At 41.6% G+C, this 17,366-nt stretch overlaps 2 protein-coding genes across 2 annotated transcripts; both read left to right on the top strand.

Annotated features, from left to right (window-relative positions):
• The first annotated feature begins 291 nt into the window (after window positions 1–291).
• LOC143721103 (ferritin, middle subunit) lies at window positions 292–13,535 on the top strand. Its single transcript, XM_077211281.1, has 3 exons — window positions 292–715; window positions 1,732–1,878; window positions 12,511–13,535. The coding sequence occupies exons 1-3, from the start codon at window positions 548–550 to the stop codon at window positions 12,799–12,801; spliced, it is 606 nt and encodes a 201-aa protein (XP_077067396.1). The 5' UTR covers window positions 292–547; the 3' UTR covers window positions 12,802–13,535.
• Window positions 13,536–14,488: 953 nt separating this feature from the next.
• On the top strand, window positions 14,489–16,907 carry myod1 (myogenic differentiation 1). Its single transcript, XM_077211400.1, has 3 exons — window positions 14,489–15,348; window positions 15,790–15,868; window positions 16,017–16,907. Exons 1-3 carry the CDS (start codon window positions 14,839–14,841, stop codon window positions 16,253–16,255), a joined length of 828 nt encoding a protein of 275 aa, XP_077067515.1. The 5' UTR covers window positions 14,489–14,838; the 3' UTR covers window positions 16,256–16,907.
• Window positions 16,908–17,366: the final 459 nt, after the last annotated feature.

The following is a 17,366-nucleotide window of genomic DNA, read 5'->3' as shown; positions in this document are numbered from 1 at the left end:
ATAAACATGTTTCCCAATTGTTATTTTCTTTATTTGTCTTTATTATATTTGCAATGAACAGTTAGTAGCTACCTTCATTAAAATGGGTGTCTCAACTGACAAAAAGCACCTTATTTTCATGAGCTAATTGTGGAAAATATAAACTAGGCTACGTAATGGTATTAATATCTTAGTCTACAAGCTAATGAAATATCATGTGGAAATTCACTTCTTTTCAGTATCTATTTTTGTGTGAAAAATCAAAACGCAAAAAGTGTCTCAACTCAATCCACCCGGGCAGCTTGTCTACTTATCCACCCACATAATACCGGATGAACTTAACAGAATGAACGGGAAACGCTCGCATGTTTAGTCGTTCTGCGTCTACTTTTATCCAGCAGCTGTCGACTTTGAATATTAGTTCATCACTTTTTTCTTCACAATACGGAAACTCGACTAATAATTGCATCATGTGAGGATATAGGAAACGCCTGAAATCACCGAAGACAGTGATAAGTACTGAATAAGTTCAGTAGCCTATTGATGTACGTTACAGCGGAAAATAAACATGTCGGAACCGAGAGTAAAGCGAATAAAAACTCGCCTCCCTCTCTGTAAAACACATTTATCTACTGCTGGGAGTCAGGTCAGACAAAACTTCCCGACTGTTGTGGAGGAAAGTCTGTGTGGAGTTTCCACTTTACTCATGGAGGTCTCTTACAGACTGGAAGCGCTGGTAAGAAGAACTCTACTGGTCTACTGTAAACATGATGAATTGACAGTTAACACCCCAAATCATCCGTGTAGCAGTAGGCTATTGTAGAATAACCTGCATTAATTTACAGCACTGCTTTATAAAGTTTTATATTTTTAGAGTTCTACGCCATTATTAATTGCGTTTTATGGAAAAGTTTGGGTTGTTGTCAAGTTGCTACCCCCACCCTGAGCCAATTGTCGCCCTAAAAACACTGGATTCTATCACTGTAAAACTTTCATTAAAGCATAATTGGGACAAATATGTTGTCAATCTTTTAAATGTTGCTTTTCTTAGAGTTGTAAAAAAAATGTTTGCCTATATTTTCAATAAATTATTCTATGACACAAAATAGCCTATCAAGTGGAATATCCAAATGATGGCTATAAAACACTTTGTCTTGTAGTGTAGACAGCCTAATGGTTTGGTGTTTTTTTATTTATTTTTTGCTGGTTTGTTTACAAAAATCAATCAACATTTTCAATGTATTATTTTTTTTTAAACTTTTTTGACAAATATGACAAATGAATATCAAATCTAGGCCTATATGCCAATATCTTCGATATTCATTTGTCATATTTGTCAAAAAAGTAAAACAAATAATACATTGAAAATGTTGATTGATGAAAATAAAATGGTTTCTTATTATGACAACAAATGTTTTTAAACAAAACTGCTTTTTAAATAATAATAACAAAAATAATAAAGTTCTTCTTGCCAAATTTTTGTGTATCCTAACTTTCCTAAATCTTTGCATGTCTACTTATTTTTAATAAATCAGTAGAATTTGTCTAAAAATAAGTATAGTCCACAATGACATTTACTTTATTGTTTTTAAAAATAAACAAACATGTAAATATATTCTCTGAAAGCAGAAATAATGGACTGACAGACTGACGCATTTTCTTCACTTACAGGAAACTGTGGTTGGCAAATTCATTACATTGTTTTCCAGTTAGTTTCGTTTTAAGTCAGATTTGTCTTCCTTTCTGTTTTAGGCCAAAATCTTTGAGCAGAGTGACTTGTCTTTACCCAGAGTGGCTGCATATTTTCATCAGGAATCAGTGAAAGAACTAGAACGGGCTGAGGCAATGCTGCAGTACCTGTCCCAGCGGGGAGGGAAATTCTGCGGCAAGAACATTCAGGTATAACTCGCCCACCTAACCTGTTAACCTGAGGGCCACCACAAGACTTGGCACAAGTGACATATTGTTCCTTAAAAGAAATAGCACCTTGTGGAGCAGCCAGTGTTGTGCCAGAATTGAACGAAAGTTCATGAAATCGTTCATATTTTGGGTGAACGTGAACAGAACGTACTGTATTACTGCCTGGTGAACGTTAGTGCGAACGCGTTCATTCTTGAGTCTGTGAACGCACGCTCTCTTAGTTTAACTTCGTTCAATCGGGTGGCAGATTTCTAGAGTCTTCCAAGCGAAAACCTGGCTAAAACACACCGTAAACAGGCCTAATATGTAGCGGGAAAAAACACAATCTGGCAACACCAGCCACCAGTATCGCACCGCCGCATGCGTCATCAAAACAAAAACCAGCATGGAGGCGACAGCAAGGATATAGGCGACGAAGCAGCAAGGAGGGGTTGTATGATAATATAAAAGAGTTTTATGACCAGGTCGGTGAGGATGGAACAAATATTACATTTATGTGCAAACTTTGCCCGCCGGCTTTCAAAAATAAAATACGCACTTCAGTCACATCCACAGCAAACCTAAAACGGCACATTGAACTGAAGCACCCGATGAAATCTGACACATAGTTCAGTGTTAAAACTGATAAAATAATTGCTGTCTGTATTCTGTATGGGCCGTGTCAATCATTTTGAAAAATAATAGCTCGTAGCAACATATGGAGAAAAAAAAGAACTAACTAGTTCATTTTTGGAAGTATGAACTATGAACTGAACTAGTTCATTTTAAAATGTGTGAACTGAACTTTGAACTAGTTCATGTATAAAGTGAACTTTCCCAACACTGGGAGCAGCCCAACAAGAAAATGTTCTAAGAAGAAAGACTCTTGCTTAAATATTGCCATTAAGTTATGAACAATCTATTTCTGAATGTTTAAACCGTTCCGTTTTTTAAATGTTTTAAAAACTTTTTTTTTACTTGTGAACGTTAATAAAACATTAAATTTGATCATTCTGCAAACATTTTCCAAACGTTACTTTTGAATCTTCTCTGAATGTTCTGAAACAATTAGTTTAAAAATTTCCGTCCTTCCGATGACTGACATCACAGAATTTACCTGTATTTTGGAGCAGATGTGTGAATGGTCTCTTACAGGTAAAAAGCCAGAACGCCGTTGCTTGTGTGAACAGCATATTTGTGTATACCGGTAAAGTCATTCTGGCAATTTCCCGGTAATTTTCCGGGATTGCTGTGTGAAAGGGGCTTTTGACAGAACGTTAGGTTAGAATGTTCCTTGTTAGCTGGGATAGAAGGCATCTCATTTATTTAAACTCATGTTTAAAAGTCTGATATAGAAAACTCCCACCCTAACAAATTATTAATCATAAGCCTATTTTTTCCCCAAAAAACCTGAAGATATCCTTTTACTCCTGTTTGTATGGGGCAGCAGCACTTAAGGGGGGTGGAGGGCAGAGAAAAAGAGAGCGATGGGGGTAAACTGGCAGGGGGTTGCAGAGATCTCCCCTTTAATGCCTGTTAGGGTATACGTTTCCCCTGAGTTCCAGAAAATTGGGGAGATTAATGTGAAGGCGGAAGGACAGTGCATTAATTGTAGTTCCAGATGGATTCCGTAGCACTTGCAATGCTGTCACTTTACACTGCGTCCTCTATACTGTTTTCTCTTCTATCCAGTATCCACCCTTCCCTGATTTTATGACTCGTGTAAAATTGATCCGGACTGGGACTGGTGAGGGTCCATCAGCAACGATTTTGAACACCTTGTTATCCGCTCCTCCGTGCTGGGTGATGGCTGTGCACACTTGGAAACAATTATGTGCTGTCTTTGTTAATTGTAGCTCAATTAAAGTTTAACTGATATGAGGATTAATCCATTTAGATAGCTTTTGAGTTTTTTTTATCAAAAGCTCTTGAAACAATTTTAAGTTACTTAAGTTAACGCCAATGTATTCAAAAAAATACATTAAAAATGTTCACCAATTGCATTTCTTTGATCAAAAATACAATAAAACAGTAATGTTGAGAAATATGATTACAATTTTAAATAACCATTTTCTATTAGAATGTATTATTTAAAGGGTAAGTGAACCCTAAAACAACTTTTTTTAGTTAATGATCTGTAAGACTGGGACTTTCTTAATGCTGTTCATTGATTCGAGTAAATTTGTTGACATTTGGGTGTAAAGTGTTTTAATTCTACAGTATATGGTGTAAAAACGTCTGAGTGCTGCCCTCTTCAGGTTGAACGGTGGCTACTGCAGTTGAATTTTCCTATTGGATGTTGTGGTACTGTGTGACCTAAGCAGGCACCAGCTCATCATGCCCTTGCCTACAGAGAGACGCGGGTCTCAGATGCAAGATCACACAATGAACAGAAGAAAAAAACACAAGGCTTAAATATGCAGAGAAACAAATGAACGTCAGGTGTAAACGATAATCAAACAATGAGTAACCAAGGATCTGAAAACACAGGAAACTGAACTAAACTAGTGAAAACTCATCCAAACATACAAAACGTCTCAGGTTACGACTGTAACCTATGTTCCCTGAGAACAGGGAACGAGACAATACGTCAACGACGCTATGGGGAACGCCTCAGGCGTGACAGGTGTCTGAAATCACTATCAAATCACGTCAATCATATTGACCGGCGACAGCCCGTGAATCATTAGCGTGAATGATTAACGTGCGACCTGGAAGTATAAAGGGGCGCCTTGCAAACATGACAAATCACCTTATCGTCTGAAGGGACTGTACGGTAGGCAAGCCCCGCGGCATGGCAGGGAGACGTATTGTCTCGTTCCCTGTTCTCAGGGAACATAGGTTACAGTCGTAACCTGAGACGTTCCCTTTCGAAGGGAACTCAACAATACGTCAACGACGCTATGGGGAACGATATACCAACGCCGCCATGCTAAGGGGAGTGCATGCCAAGTGGCAGTGACAACTGTCAGAACCAGCAACTTCAAATGAAACGCTAGAACCACTCACCCTCAGGTCACACTGGGCTGTCAGTGACAGCATTCCCTACGGTCATAGCCCAAGCTACAGCCTGACAGAAAAACCTTCATAAACATGGTTAAATGAAAGGTCTACCTGGGCCGGCTCTGGGCCTGGAACCTCAGCTTCCAATTAGAAGGGGTCCCTTCTAGGGAATGTGGCTAGGGAACCCAAGGGAACCCCAGCCAGTCACTATTCAGGGGAACGTACTCACCCCGAAATGCCACCAGGACGGCCTGACCTGGCGCCAGTACATAGACACTTAGTCTGGCCAAATCCTGTCTGTCTGAAGACAGAGCCTCTGGACAAATGCCTTAGGTAAGGCATCCAACCCGAGGGACTGCGAAGCTGGCAGTGAACCACTCGGCCCGGATCTCAGAGACGGGATATCCCGGAGAGTATGACTCAGCATAGTGCTTTCCGACCCTTGCTAGCGAGGGGAGTTTCTCTACTCGATCCACGGATCAACCCAGTGTCTGTGTTTCAAAACACTGAGGAGGCCTGTGAAGGCCTAAGGGCTGATCTAACTGGGAGGCCTCACGAGAGGCCTACGACCGTCTGACCAGACTCAGGAAGCCGCATGCTCAAAGAGACCCTCGTGAGGGGAGCACAAGGTCTGCCTGGTAGGCAAACCAGGCTGTAGGCAGAAAAGGTTCCGGGAGGGAACCTTTAGCAGAGAATGAACACTTTAGCGAGCCAGGGCGCAAGCTCGCCTTCAGCAGCTGCCTATTAAGGCTAGCTGAAACTGATAGCAAGAGACCACTAGCTTCATAAACCCAGCACCACTAGGGAGCGTTACAGGGAGGCCCGGAGAGGCCTACTACCTGATCCTTTAGGGAGGCACGTGAGGCCTACTACCTGATAACCACAGTACGTGGGAACTCACCTTCAGGGAGGCCCGGTGAGGCCTGCTACCCTACGACCACATTATGTGGGGAGCTCACACATAATAGGGAGGCACGTGAGGCCTACTACCTGATAACCACAGTACGTGGGAACTCACCTTCAGGGAGGCCTGGAGAGGCCTACTACCTGGTAACCACAAACTGTGGGAACTCAACTTCAGGGAGGCCTGGTGAGGCCTACTACCTGACCGTTCTCAATCAAGGAGGCCTGGAGGAGCCTACTACCTGATAACCCCAGTATGTGAGATGCTCACCTTCAGAGAGGCCAAGAGAGGCCTACTACCTGATAACCACAGTACGTGGGAACTCCTCCTTCAGGGAGGCCCGGTGAGGCCTGCTACCTTACAACCACAGTATGTGGGGAGCTCACCTTCAGGGAGGCCTGGTGAGGCCTACTACCTGGTCACCACTATCTGTGGGAACTCACCTTCAGGGAGGCCTGGTGAGGCCTACTACCTGACCGTTCTCATTCAAGGAGGCCTGGAGGAGCCTACTACCTGATAATCACAGCATGTGGGAACTCACCTTCAGGGAGGCCTGGTGAGGCCTACTACCTGACAGCCAAAATATTTGGGAGCCCACATCCAGGGAGGCCCAGAGCGGCCTACTACCTGACAGCCACAATATTTGGGAGCTCACATTCAGGGAGGCCCAGAGAGGCCTACTACCTGATAGCCAACGTAAGTGGGAATTCGCCTTCAGGGCGGCCGGGTGAGGCCTACTACCTGATAACCATCTTAAGTGGGAATTCACCTTCAGGGAGGCCTGAGTGGCCTACTACCTGATAACCACTGGTAGCTTTGAGCCCTGAGTCCGGGTGAAAGTATAAGGTGGCCTGCTAAGGCCAGCCAGCTGGGGACTCGCCTATCAGGGAGGCCTGGTCGGGCCTACTAGCTAATAGCAAGTCATATTCTGCCATAAAGTACACTGTTGGAAACCATACTACACAGCATAATTCACTAATGGGCTTCCAGTAGCGCTATAAGGTATGTCCCACAATGTTGGGACTCACCTCCGAGGAGGCCTGTTTAAGGCCTACTACCCATCAGTGAGTCAACTGCCCGAACCACCAAGGCCAACCACGTAAAGTGAGCTGGTCTACAGTGCCCTCTGGGGGGCTGTCCAATCAAGGAGGCCTGCTGAGGCCTACTACCTAATGGCGCAGCCTTCGTTGGCAGAAAAACTGTTTACACAGCGCCTACAGCATCCTGGTGCCTAATCACATTGCCCATGGCAGTGTACTCCGCAAGAAAGCTAGCACCCTTAAAACAAGGGGAGTACAACATACGCCACTCTGCCTCAACGGAGGCCCCAGTTAGTCAGGGGCCTACCATCTATGCATGGGCGTCAGCTCAGGGCAATGCTCTGGCTTCAGGGGAGCGTACTTCGACCAAAGAAGAAGTGAAGCTTACTTCATACTCGACCCGAGCCATAGTGGTGCGAGGTGGGATAAAACAGAACTGGGAGTGAAGTGCTCAGACCTACCCTGTATCACAGGGGAATACTCACACCTCACCCTGAGGTTACCAGGGTGCGGGCCTGCCAGCGGCTCTAGGGGTGACAGAAATGTATCTGTGCCCAACCTAGGGGAGTGGGGCTTGAATGAAAGCCAACCACCTACAACCTAGCGCTCGAGCAGTAGCTCAGCGAGGTGAGTGAAGCCTAAACTGGCGGCCTAAATCCGTAGGCCAGTTCTGCATGGCAGAGTCGGGCAGGAAACCCAGTCTTCTTCGTGAAGCGAAAGACGGCCTAAGCCTGCTCAATAAAGACATATATACCACGGAGGCCTGTTTGAGGCCTACCATGTCCTTACAAACCATCCTCAGCACCACGCTGCATTACTCTAGGCACCCCAGAATGCAGAGAAGGGGGCGGGCCTTGGCCTAACGACTCCCACGGGAGGAGGCTGTTTATACAGGGATGCTAGAAACCAACATTCACACAGTGAAGGGTCAGAGGAAGAAATGCTAAAATTTTTAGCAGAGCGCCTCTATTATCCCTGGCACAGCCTAGGCCAGCTACAGAGGCGGCCCTGGTGAGGGCCAGCCTGCAAGCATAGATCAATCTGAGGGCTCGGAGGAGCCACAGCCTTACTAAAGAATATAGTCTGTATTATTCCATACAAAGGGCTGCAGAATCGCTCAGCCTAATGAAACCCAAACAGAGCTCAAGGGGCGAAATACTCAGGAAGAAGTCAACGGACCCGTGGGCCGGACATGAGATCTATCTGAAGCTCTAGCGTCAGTCAACACTCTAAGTAAAAAATTCTAAGAGAGAGACCAACTACTCTACCCTGAGGTGGCTAACAGCCCGAAGGCTAACATAGTTATCGTTCTGGCCACCTAACGGGGAACTTCAGGGCCCTAATGATCCAGGAAACTTCTCTTACCTTATTACCTTGACATGACCCCATAGCTCTATACAGGGAACGAGGTCTGTAGAGAGATACATCTCGGAATTTTAATTCACAAAAAATTACTCTTAAAAGACCAGTCAGCTCACCTGCGGCGTGCGGAGTGAAGACTCGCCAGATAGTTCTTTATGACCCTGGGGTCCACCACTTTACATGCCTGAAAGAGGCGTTTCTACTAGCCAAGCCTAGGCGGGCCATTGGAACATCGTTCTTATCATAGGCCCAGCCCCAGGCCTGATGTAATGAACGTCTGGGGAGTCAGAAGAGAGGAGAGGGCTGGATTTCTTTTTAATGAAGCCCTCCGGGGAGATTATCCATCAGCGACACTGTGTGCGCTTGTGCTGGATAACCTCCCTCAGATCCCTCTTCTTGCGGGAGTCACACCTCTTCTGCGCCCTGTTCCTCCACGGAGGGGGCGCACGAGAGGCGACACTGGCTCTCTGGCCCTGTCTACGGTCCTCGGACCGTGAAGGGCCAGGCCCTCCCGCCTGCCTGGGTGTGGAACCGGATCTCAGCGGTATGCAGGATCCTGCAGCAGGTCGGCCTGATATGCCTGCAGCACCGCCATAGTGTGCAGGGAAGCACCAGCCTGAACCGCTGTCGTGTATGCTCTGCCATTCAAACGTGCTGTTGACTTTAGCGGTTTGGATGGCAGGGTTGGAGCTCTCAGTGTCGACGCCTGCCCAGACACGAGATAGTTCGCAAACGACTCGTCAAATGGGCGGCATCGACACATACCCATGCTCTGCGATCCCCTCAACATCAGCGAAATTAACCCGCTGATGTCGGTGAATACTGGCAGAGTATGGGCTCTTCCATGCCCTCTCGATCTCCGTGTGAAGATCAGGAAGGAATGGAAGGCTCACCTGAGCTGGTGTGTATGGCAGGGGAGAAACCGATCGCCAAGCCTACCGCGAGCGGTCTCTCCTCTAGCGCGTCGCCATGGCAGCTACAGCCTGTTGGCGGCGCGCTCCACAACATCCACCAGGTCTGCATACACGGGGCAGGGTGGCTGAGAGGGTTCAGGATCTACCTGATTATAAACCTCCTCAGCCATCTCCTGCTCGTCCTGAAGAGCAGCAACTGCAGGAAACCATTGGTGCCTGCAGTTCGCCCTCGTCAGCCGTCGAATCATTTGAGAGGTTTACAGGACTCTCAAGATGATCGATGAGCTCTATCTGGAAGCCCATGATGCAAGTCGCCGCTCTGCCTCGGCACGAGCGGGACCACGCGGACCAGACGTTGAACCCCCTTCACTCAAGAAGAGGGCCAGACGAGAGCGGAGCGTTTTAAGAGAAAAACGCTCACAGTTCACACAGAGGATTCCCTCGAGAACCTCTCGTGCGCGCTCTTCTCCCAGGCAGGAAAAAACACACTCGTGTGCATAACATTTAATTTTCTTACCGTTTCATTGAGTAGCGTTTTCAAACAGACAGTCCCTGAAGACGATGAGATGATTTGTCATGTTTGCAAGGCGCCCCTTTATACTTCCAGGTCGCACGTTAATCATTCACGCTAATGATTCACGGGCTGTCGCCGGTCAATATGATTGACGTGATTTGATAGTGATTTCAGACACCTGTCACGCCTGAGGCGTTCCCCATAGCGTCGTTGACGTATTGTTGAGTTCCCTTCGAAAGGGAACACAGATCTCCTATAGAACAGGAAACAGTTGTGCTGCCTAATATTTTTGTGGAAACTGTGTTTTTTGTTTTGTTTTTGTTTTTAATTGAATTTAAAGTTTAAAAGAACTGTAGATGTCTTTAATGTCACTTTTGGTCCATTTAATGCAGCCTTGCTGAATAAAAGTAATAGGGGCCGTTTACACAAAACCATTTTCAGCTAAAAACAGGACACCTTTTTAGCTGTAAATTTTTTACGATAATGCCATTTTTGGGGCCCTGAAAATGCAAAACTTTGAAAACGGTTTTCAAAGTGCAATTTTGAAAATGATACCATTATCGTCTCAGTGTAAAGTACAAAAACATGACTTCGTAAAAAAACGGTGACGTCTTGCGCATGTGTATTACGTGTTCAGTCTATAGACGTGTAGTGTTTCTTTATAAAGTGACATCGCCATCTACTGGTCTGGCATGAACAATACCTTGTCATTTTGACAAAATTGTCATCTGTAAGCAAAAAATAAAAAACCGCAAATGAAAAACGTTTCAGTTTTTAGTACATTGTTGTTGTGTGAACCCTTATTACCCTTATTTCCTTTTAAAAAATGGAATGGTATTTGAATGGTATTCTATAATGATTTCTTCTATAAGCTTTCCTGTAGCTCAAACAGTAGAGTGTTGGCACTTGCAATGCCAAGGTCATGGGAATGGAAATGTGTACCTTGAAATGCAATGTAAGTCGCCTTTGATAAAAGCATTTGCCTAATGCATAAAAATGTAAAAAAAAAAAAAATTGTGTAATGAACATGTTTTTATTTCTGAATTTTAAAAATATATATATATATATTTATAGCATATTGCTGCAACTGTCCTGAAAATAACATAATTAAAAGAATGAAAATCTTAAAAAGAAAACTTTTAAAGTAGTTTGCATAATATTTTATTATTATTTATTAGAAAAAATGTCACAAAACATTTTAATATATTATTATTATTTGAAAATAATTATTGTAAAAGAATTGTAAAATGTCATGTGGTACGACTTTTTTTAATAAATAATTAGTGATATTTGTTTAAAAAAAAATCTAAAATCTCACCTCAAAGATCACTTTTTACCTTGAAAGTATTTCAGTATTTCAATTACCTGAAGTATTACAAAACTTCTATTTCTAAGAACTTGGCACGTGTTTAAAACAAAATCTTTTTTTTTAAAGATTTTTTTTTTCTTTATCATGGACACATTTATTTGCCATTGGCTCAAATGTGCTTTGCAGTGATTCTAACATGAATGAATGAATACCAAAGCAATTGTTCAGACGGAAAATTTAGTTGAGGAAATCACGTGTAACTTCAATGGCACTCAAAGCTGTGTTATATTGGCCTTGTCCCAAATGGCACATTGACACAGACCTGCGTTCTCACATGCGTCTGTAAGTCCAGAAGCCTGTAGGGTGTTTTTAGGGTATGTTCACACTTATGGTTTGATTAAAATGAACTCTGGTGCGATTGCTCTGTTAGTGCGGTTGATTTGAATAAGTGTGAACGCTGCCACCTGAACTCTGGTGCACAAAACAAGCGGACCGAGAACGCTGAAAAGATGGGTCTCGGTCCGTTTCCTAACGAATTCTGGTGAAACACTTTATCCTCACAGCAGATCTTCATTTGTGTGTGTGACGGAGGTATTCCAGCTGCTGTTTTGACTCCTTTACACGTTTTATAAGCTATTCATGATTTCTCCGCTGGTCAAACTACCATATTATGTAGGCCACATACTGAACAACGAGCACAATTAGCCCAGCACACAGCTTGTTTTGGATGTTTGGAATGTTCCGTCTTAAATATATGTTTTTAGTTGTTGTTGTTTTTTGTATCTTTAGATTCGGTCTTAAAAGTGAACCAGGACGAAACGTATAATTTTCTTTTTTGGTCCAGACCCAAAGAACCAAGAGAACCGAGCTGAAACTCTGTACTGACCAATCAGCATCCAGGACCGAACATTATATTTGGTTACACTTTATTTGATAACACTTTATTTTTCAGTGTCCTTGTTACACATGTTACATGTAGTTACTGTAGTAATAACTATAAATTATTCATAATTACATGCAACTAACCCTAAATCAAACCCCAATCATAACTCTAACTCTATAGTAAGTATATGTGGTTAATTATTATTACTCAGTACTTAAATGCATAATTACACTGTAACATGGACACCTTAAAATAAAGTGCAACCCTTTATTTTATGGTGACGTAGTTATATTGTACTTACTCAAAAAAGTACTGAGTAATATTAATTTACTACATAGAGTTACAGTTAAGGTTAGTTAGATTGTAATTATGCATAGTAACACTTTATTTTACAGTGTCCTTGTTACATGTACTTACCATAGTAATAACAGTAAATTATGCATAATTACATGCAACTAACCCTCAATTGTAACTATGACACCTTAAAATAAAGTGTAACCGCATACTGTTATTACTAGTAGTACATGTAGTAACGTATAACTGTCAACTTAAAACAAAGTGTTACCTTATATTTTATAATTCATGTAACTTTTACATCAGTTTAGTGTACACTTCTAATTCTTAACACACAGCGGCTTTTATACGCGTGATAGGTTTCTACTTAAAACATTAGGCTTATGACTAATTGTGTGTTTGTGCGCAGAGGCCAGTCACTGAAAATGTGTGCGCCGTCCTTCCCGGTCTGGAGATCATGCTTGACCAGTGGAAGGAAGAGATGAGGGTCATGGTGGAGCTGAATCAACTGGCTCGTGAGTACGGAGATCCACACACCGCCAGCGTAATCAAAAGTCAGTTCATTGAGCCCCTCGTCCCAAAGGTCAAGCTCGTCGGTGACCTCTTGACCAGCGCTCGCAGAGTGGGCTGCACCAGTGACAGCACAGGTGGCTTCGGCGAGTACCTCATCGACCAGCTACAAGAGACCCTGACTGCCTAGACTTCCTCTTTATACAGCACTTAAACAGATGAATGGATGGATAGACTGAGACAGATTACATAAAGGGAAAAGTATACTAACAATAATGATATAACAAGTATAGTCACTCCAATTAGGTATAACTTATAACTCCAATTAGGGAATACATATTCTCTATTAAGTAGTTGCTTGTTATCATGCATATTACTAGAATATTGGATTTTAATTAGTACTTATAAAGCACATATTAATACTTTTTTCTGCATGACCATATTCTAAATCCCTTAATCCTACCCAATACCTAAACATAACCACTACAACAACTTCCTTAATTACTATCAAAAAGCAGTAATTACGGGTTTATTGAGGGAAAACTCCTAGTTAATATTGAATATGTGTCCCCTAATCTAAAGTGTTACCATTATTTTAATATGATTGCTGTTAAATCAAGGTATTCTTCAATGACAAGAAAGAAAAGTTTAGATAAGAGTTTAAACTTATTTTCTCTCCATGTATTAGTGCTTCAGACCATACATTTAGATGCGTTTATATATGGAACACTGCTTTGGCCTGTTTATTCTCTGTGTAAAAGATTTATTTGTATTATTTTTCTCAAAACAAAATATATATGTTATATTTGCGAATGAATTTGATTTGTGAACATTATTTCAAATGAAAAGGTTATTTTGCGTTATCTTAAGTTTTGACTTTTGTATATTATCTGCAGTGATTTTAATAAACAATGTCCACATTCATATGCCATTGTGTATTTTTTCTTTTGCATAAAAAAAAAATGTTTTCCAGAACAATGTGATTTTTTGTATCATAGTTGTCAGGCTGATGGAGTTATTATTGTACACTTTTTTTTTTTTTTTTTACATATAATCTTACTTAATAAACTTCAGTAGCCTGTATTTAGGCAACAAGTACTAACACAAGACAGATAACGCAGCATATTTGGGACTTTTGAAACAGAATTGAAGTTTTTAACTCTCGTCTGGCTCTTTAACGCCCCCTATTGTAGGAATGTTGTGCGTCCATCTGCTATTGTAAGGAACGCTAAATAAAATGGGCCAGATCATGAACGGCATTACCTTTACCTAGTTGTGTGTGTGTGTGTGTGTGTGTGTGTGTGTGTGTGTGTGTGTGTGTGTGTGTGTGTGTGTGTGTGTGTGTGTGTGTGTGTGTGTGTGTGTGTGTGTGTGTGTGTGTGTGAATAAATAAATAATCAATTAATTGATTCAGTGTATGTTTTTATTTAAGTTCTGAATAACCTATAGCCTACTGATAATCATCCTTTCTAAGCATTAATGTGGCATTATTAGCCTTTTAGTGTTTTATTATAGAACACTTGGAAGAATTATGGATCACTTTTTTTCTGCTACATTAGCTTACTGAAATCCCTGATGTTTGTCGTCTTATCAAAAACAGTATAACACAGTTATTTACTTATTAATTAGAAACAAATTATAGAGGAAAGATCCCCTTAAAAAATATAAAGGAATGTCCTTCCTCGATTTTTTTCCTGGGAAAATTCAGGAAATTGTAATAGTTGGAAGTGTTGAAAAAAAGCTGAGAAGCTTAAATCTTTGATTTGATGACAAATAAACAAATAAAAAACATTTCAGTCCAAATATTCACTCGACAAAAGCAGTAAGAGCAACTTATATCATTATTTATAAATTAATTTGTCATTTTAACAGTTTTATGACGCCGTCATTAGCTGCAGTGGCAGGCCGTCAAAACCACGCCCTATTTCTCAGCGCACATACTCATTGGTCAATCTGTCATCTGCAGGACACGCCCCCAGACTGTCTGGACTGTATATTAACAGGCCGTGATCTCTGACCAGCATTAAGTACCTGATGGGTACAAGCAAAGAAAACTTTAGAGGGCCTGCGGTTTTAAAACGGTTGTCTCGGGCAATACATTGTTTCAGGATCTGAAGAAATTTGTCTTAATATTCCTAAATCCTTAAAAACTTTACTACTTGGGAAGCATTCAACTAGGCTAGCCTAGTTATAAGCCTATACACTTTTTTCCCCTTAATACATAAAGATGGAGTTGTCGGATATTCCCTTCCCTATCTCATCAGCTGATGATTTCTACGACGATCCTTGCTTCAATACCAACGACATGCACTTCTTTGAAGACCTGGACCCCAGGCTCGTTCACGTGGGCCTGCTCAAGCCCGACGAGCATCACCACATCGAGGACGAGCACGTGAGGGCACCCAGTGGGCATCACCAGGCCGGCAGGTGCTTGCTGTGGGCATGCAAAGCCTGCAAGAGGAAAACAACCAATGCTGACCGCCGCAAAGCCGCCACCATGAGGGAGAGGAGACGACTGAGCAAAGTCAACGATGCTTTCGAGACCCTCAAGAGATGCACGTCCACCAACCCAAACCAGAGGCTGCCCAAAGTGGAGATTCTGAGAAACGCCATTAGTTACATCGAGTCTCTGCAGGCGCTGCTTAGGGGTCAGGAGGACAACTACTACCCTGTTCTGGAGCATTACAGTGGGGACTCGGATGCCTCCAGCCCGAGATCCAACTGCTCTGATGGCATGGTGAGAATGAGCCTATTCAAATATAGATCTAGTGGTTTTATAATAGCAATTATATTCTTTACCTATTATATTTTATTGTATAGGCCAATATGTAGGCCTATTTGTCCGATCGTTCATTAATGGTTTATTCTGTACTTTGGCAAAGTAGCTACATTCTGAAAAACGCTGGTACCAATAGTCAAATATGGACAATAAAAAAATTTCAACCAACGAACTCGGTTTGTCCAATTTTGACCGCTGCAACAACCCAGCGTTTTTTAGTGTAGTGCTTTTATTTTATTCGAATTTGGAAACATGTGACATTTTTCATGCAGCCAAAAAAGATATTGCAAATGAATGACACTTTATTAATTATAGGGCTAAGTAAATTATTTGTTTATGTAGGCTACTTTGTTAATTATGTGTCTTCATTGTAACTCATTTTCTTTTCGTGTTTTCTAGATGGATTTCATGGGCCCTACATGTCAGTCGAGAAGACGGCACAGTTATGACAGCTCTTACTTCAACGACACGCCAAATGGTACGTTGAAACTCAAATGAAATACATAGCATATAAATATCGACTTACTAAAATCGTCTTAATTAAAATCATTAAAAAATTAAACATTTCAGTTCAAGGTAAATAAAATATTTGAGCTGAAGTTCAAATCTGTTATGTTGTTTTACAGCTGACGCACGGAATAATAAAAGCTCAGTGGTGTCGAGTTTGGATTGTCTGTCCAGCATCGTGGAGCGGATTTCCACCGAGACCCCCGCATGTCCCGTGCTGTCCGTACCGGAGGGGCACGAGGGGAGCCCGTGTTCTCCGCAGGAGGGGTCTGTCCGGAGTGAGAGCGGGGCCCCTGCACAGTCCCCGGCCAACTGCCCTCAACAGCAGGCTCAGGATCCCATCTATCAAGTGCTTTAAAGATTCGCAACATTTCAAAACAAATTGAAAGAGACAATCTCAATCAAGAAACATTCAGCAGAAAAAATGCAAATCCGATCTTAACGACAAAAGAAAGACTTTCGATCCACTGCTGGAAACTAGGAACGAATGTGCTTTCTTTCTTTCTTTCTTTCTTTCTTTCTTTCTTTCTTTCTTTCTTTCTTTCTTTCTTTCTTTCTTATGCTGTGGAAAATCTAATTCCTTTATGAAAATGGCTCGGCAGATCAGCAAGTGAGTTTCTTAACTACGCTTATTTATATCCATGTGAAAATGTGACCACATTTTTTCTCCCCCTTTGTGAATTTTCTGTCACATCACCTTTTATTTCCTAATTATTCACGAGAGAATCGTAATCCAGATACGGATAGTAGGACCACTTTTGTATATGTGTAAATAAGATCTGTTTTGTTAAAGCGACGAAAACGAACAAACGTATTATTGTATTTAATGATGATGCCTGTTTGAAACACTAGCTTGTTGTGTCTTGTGTTAAACTTTATATTTATACTTCTTAAATGAGTGAATGTCGGATTAATAAAAAAAAATAACCTATAACTATTTATACTCAAATATTTGATGGGATTTTGTGATTTATTCCATGAAATTAAAATGACACTATTGAAAAACAAAATGGATTTAGCGTGATAGCCTACCCTAACTTTAATTGGTTTCCAGTTGTGCTCTTTTTAAGATTTTTTTTAATCACACAAAATAAATATAACATAATATTTTACATTTTTAGCCTACATTTTATCCATGCAGTTACAGAGAATATGGCAACTTGAGTTGATATAAGAATGTTTTTTCTCGAAGCTTCCCCATTTATTTTTTTTATCAAAATAAGCGTAAAGCTAAACATAAAAGCTAGAGAGAATCATTTACCCTGCTCGACGACTTTTGAGGGAATAGCCATGTTAAAAGGGGTAAAAAGTCGATAAGGCTTCACCATCCATAAACCAGTAATTTTATTCAGCTGATGTAGGCTACATTCACATATAGCCTATGTGCAAGTGTGGGACATGTAGAATAAAATGTTTGATCATGTTAATAAAAAACTATACAATGTTAGCCTAATTTTTTAATAACTTAT

This window comes from Siphateles boraxobius, unplaced genomic scaffold (genome assembly GCF_051911475.1).
Source record: "Siphateles boraxobius isolate OS27281-9 unplaced genomic scaffold, OSU_SipBor_1 65, whole genome shotgun sequence".
NCBI classification, from domain to species: Eukaryota; Metazoa; Chordata; class Actinopteri; order Cypriniformes; family Leuciscidae; genus Siphateles; species Siphateles boraxobius.
Note: the sequence above shows the minus strand (reverse complement) of the source record. Positions and strands in the feature narration are given on the sequence as shown.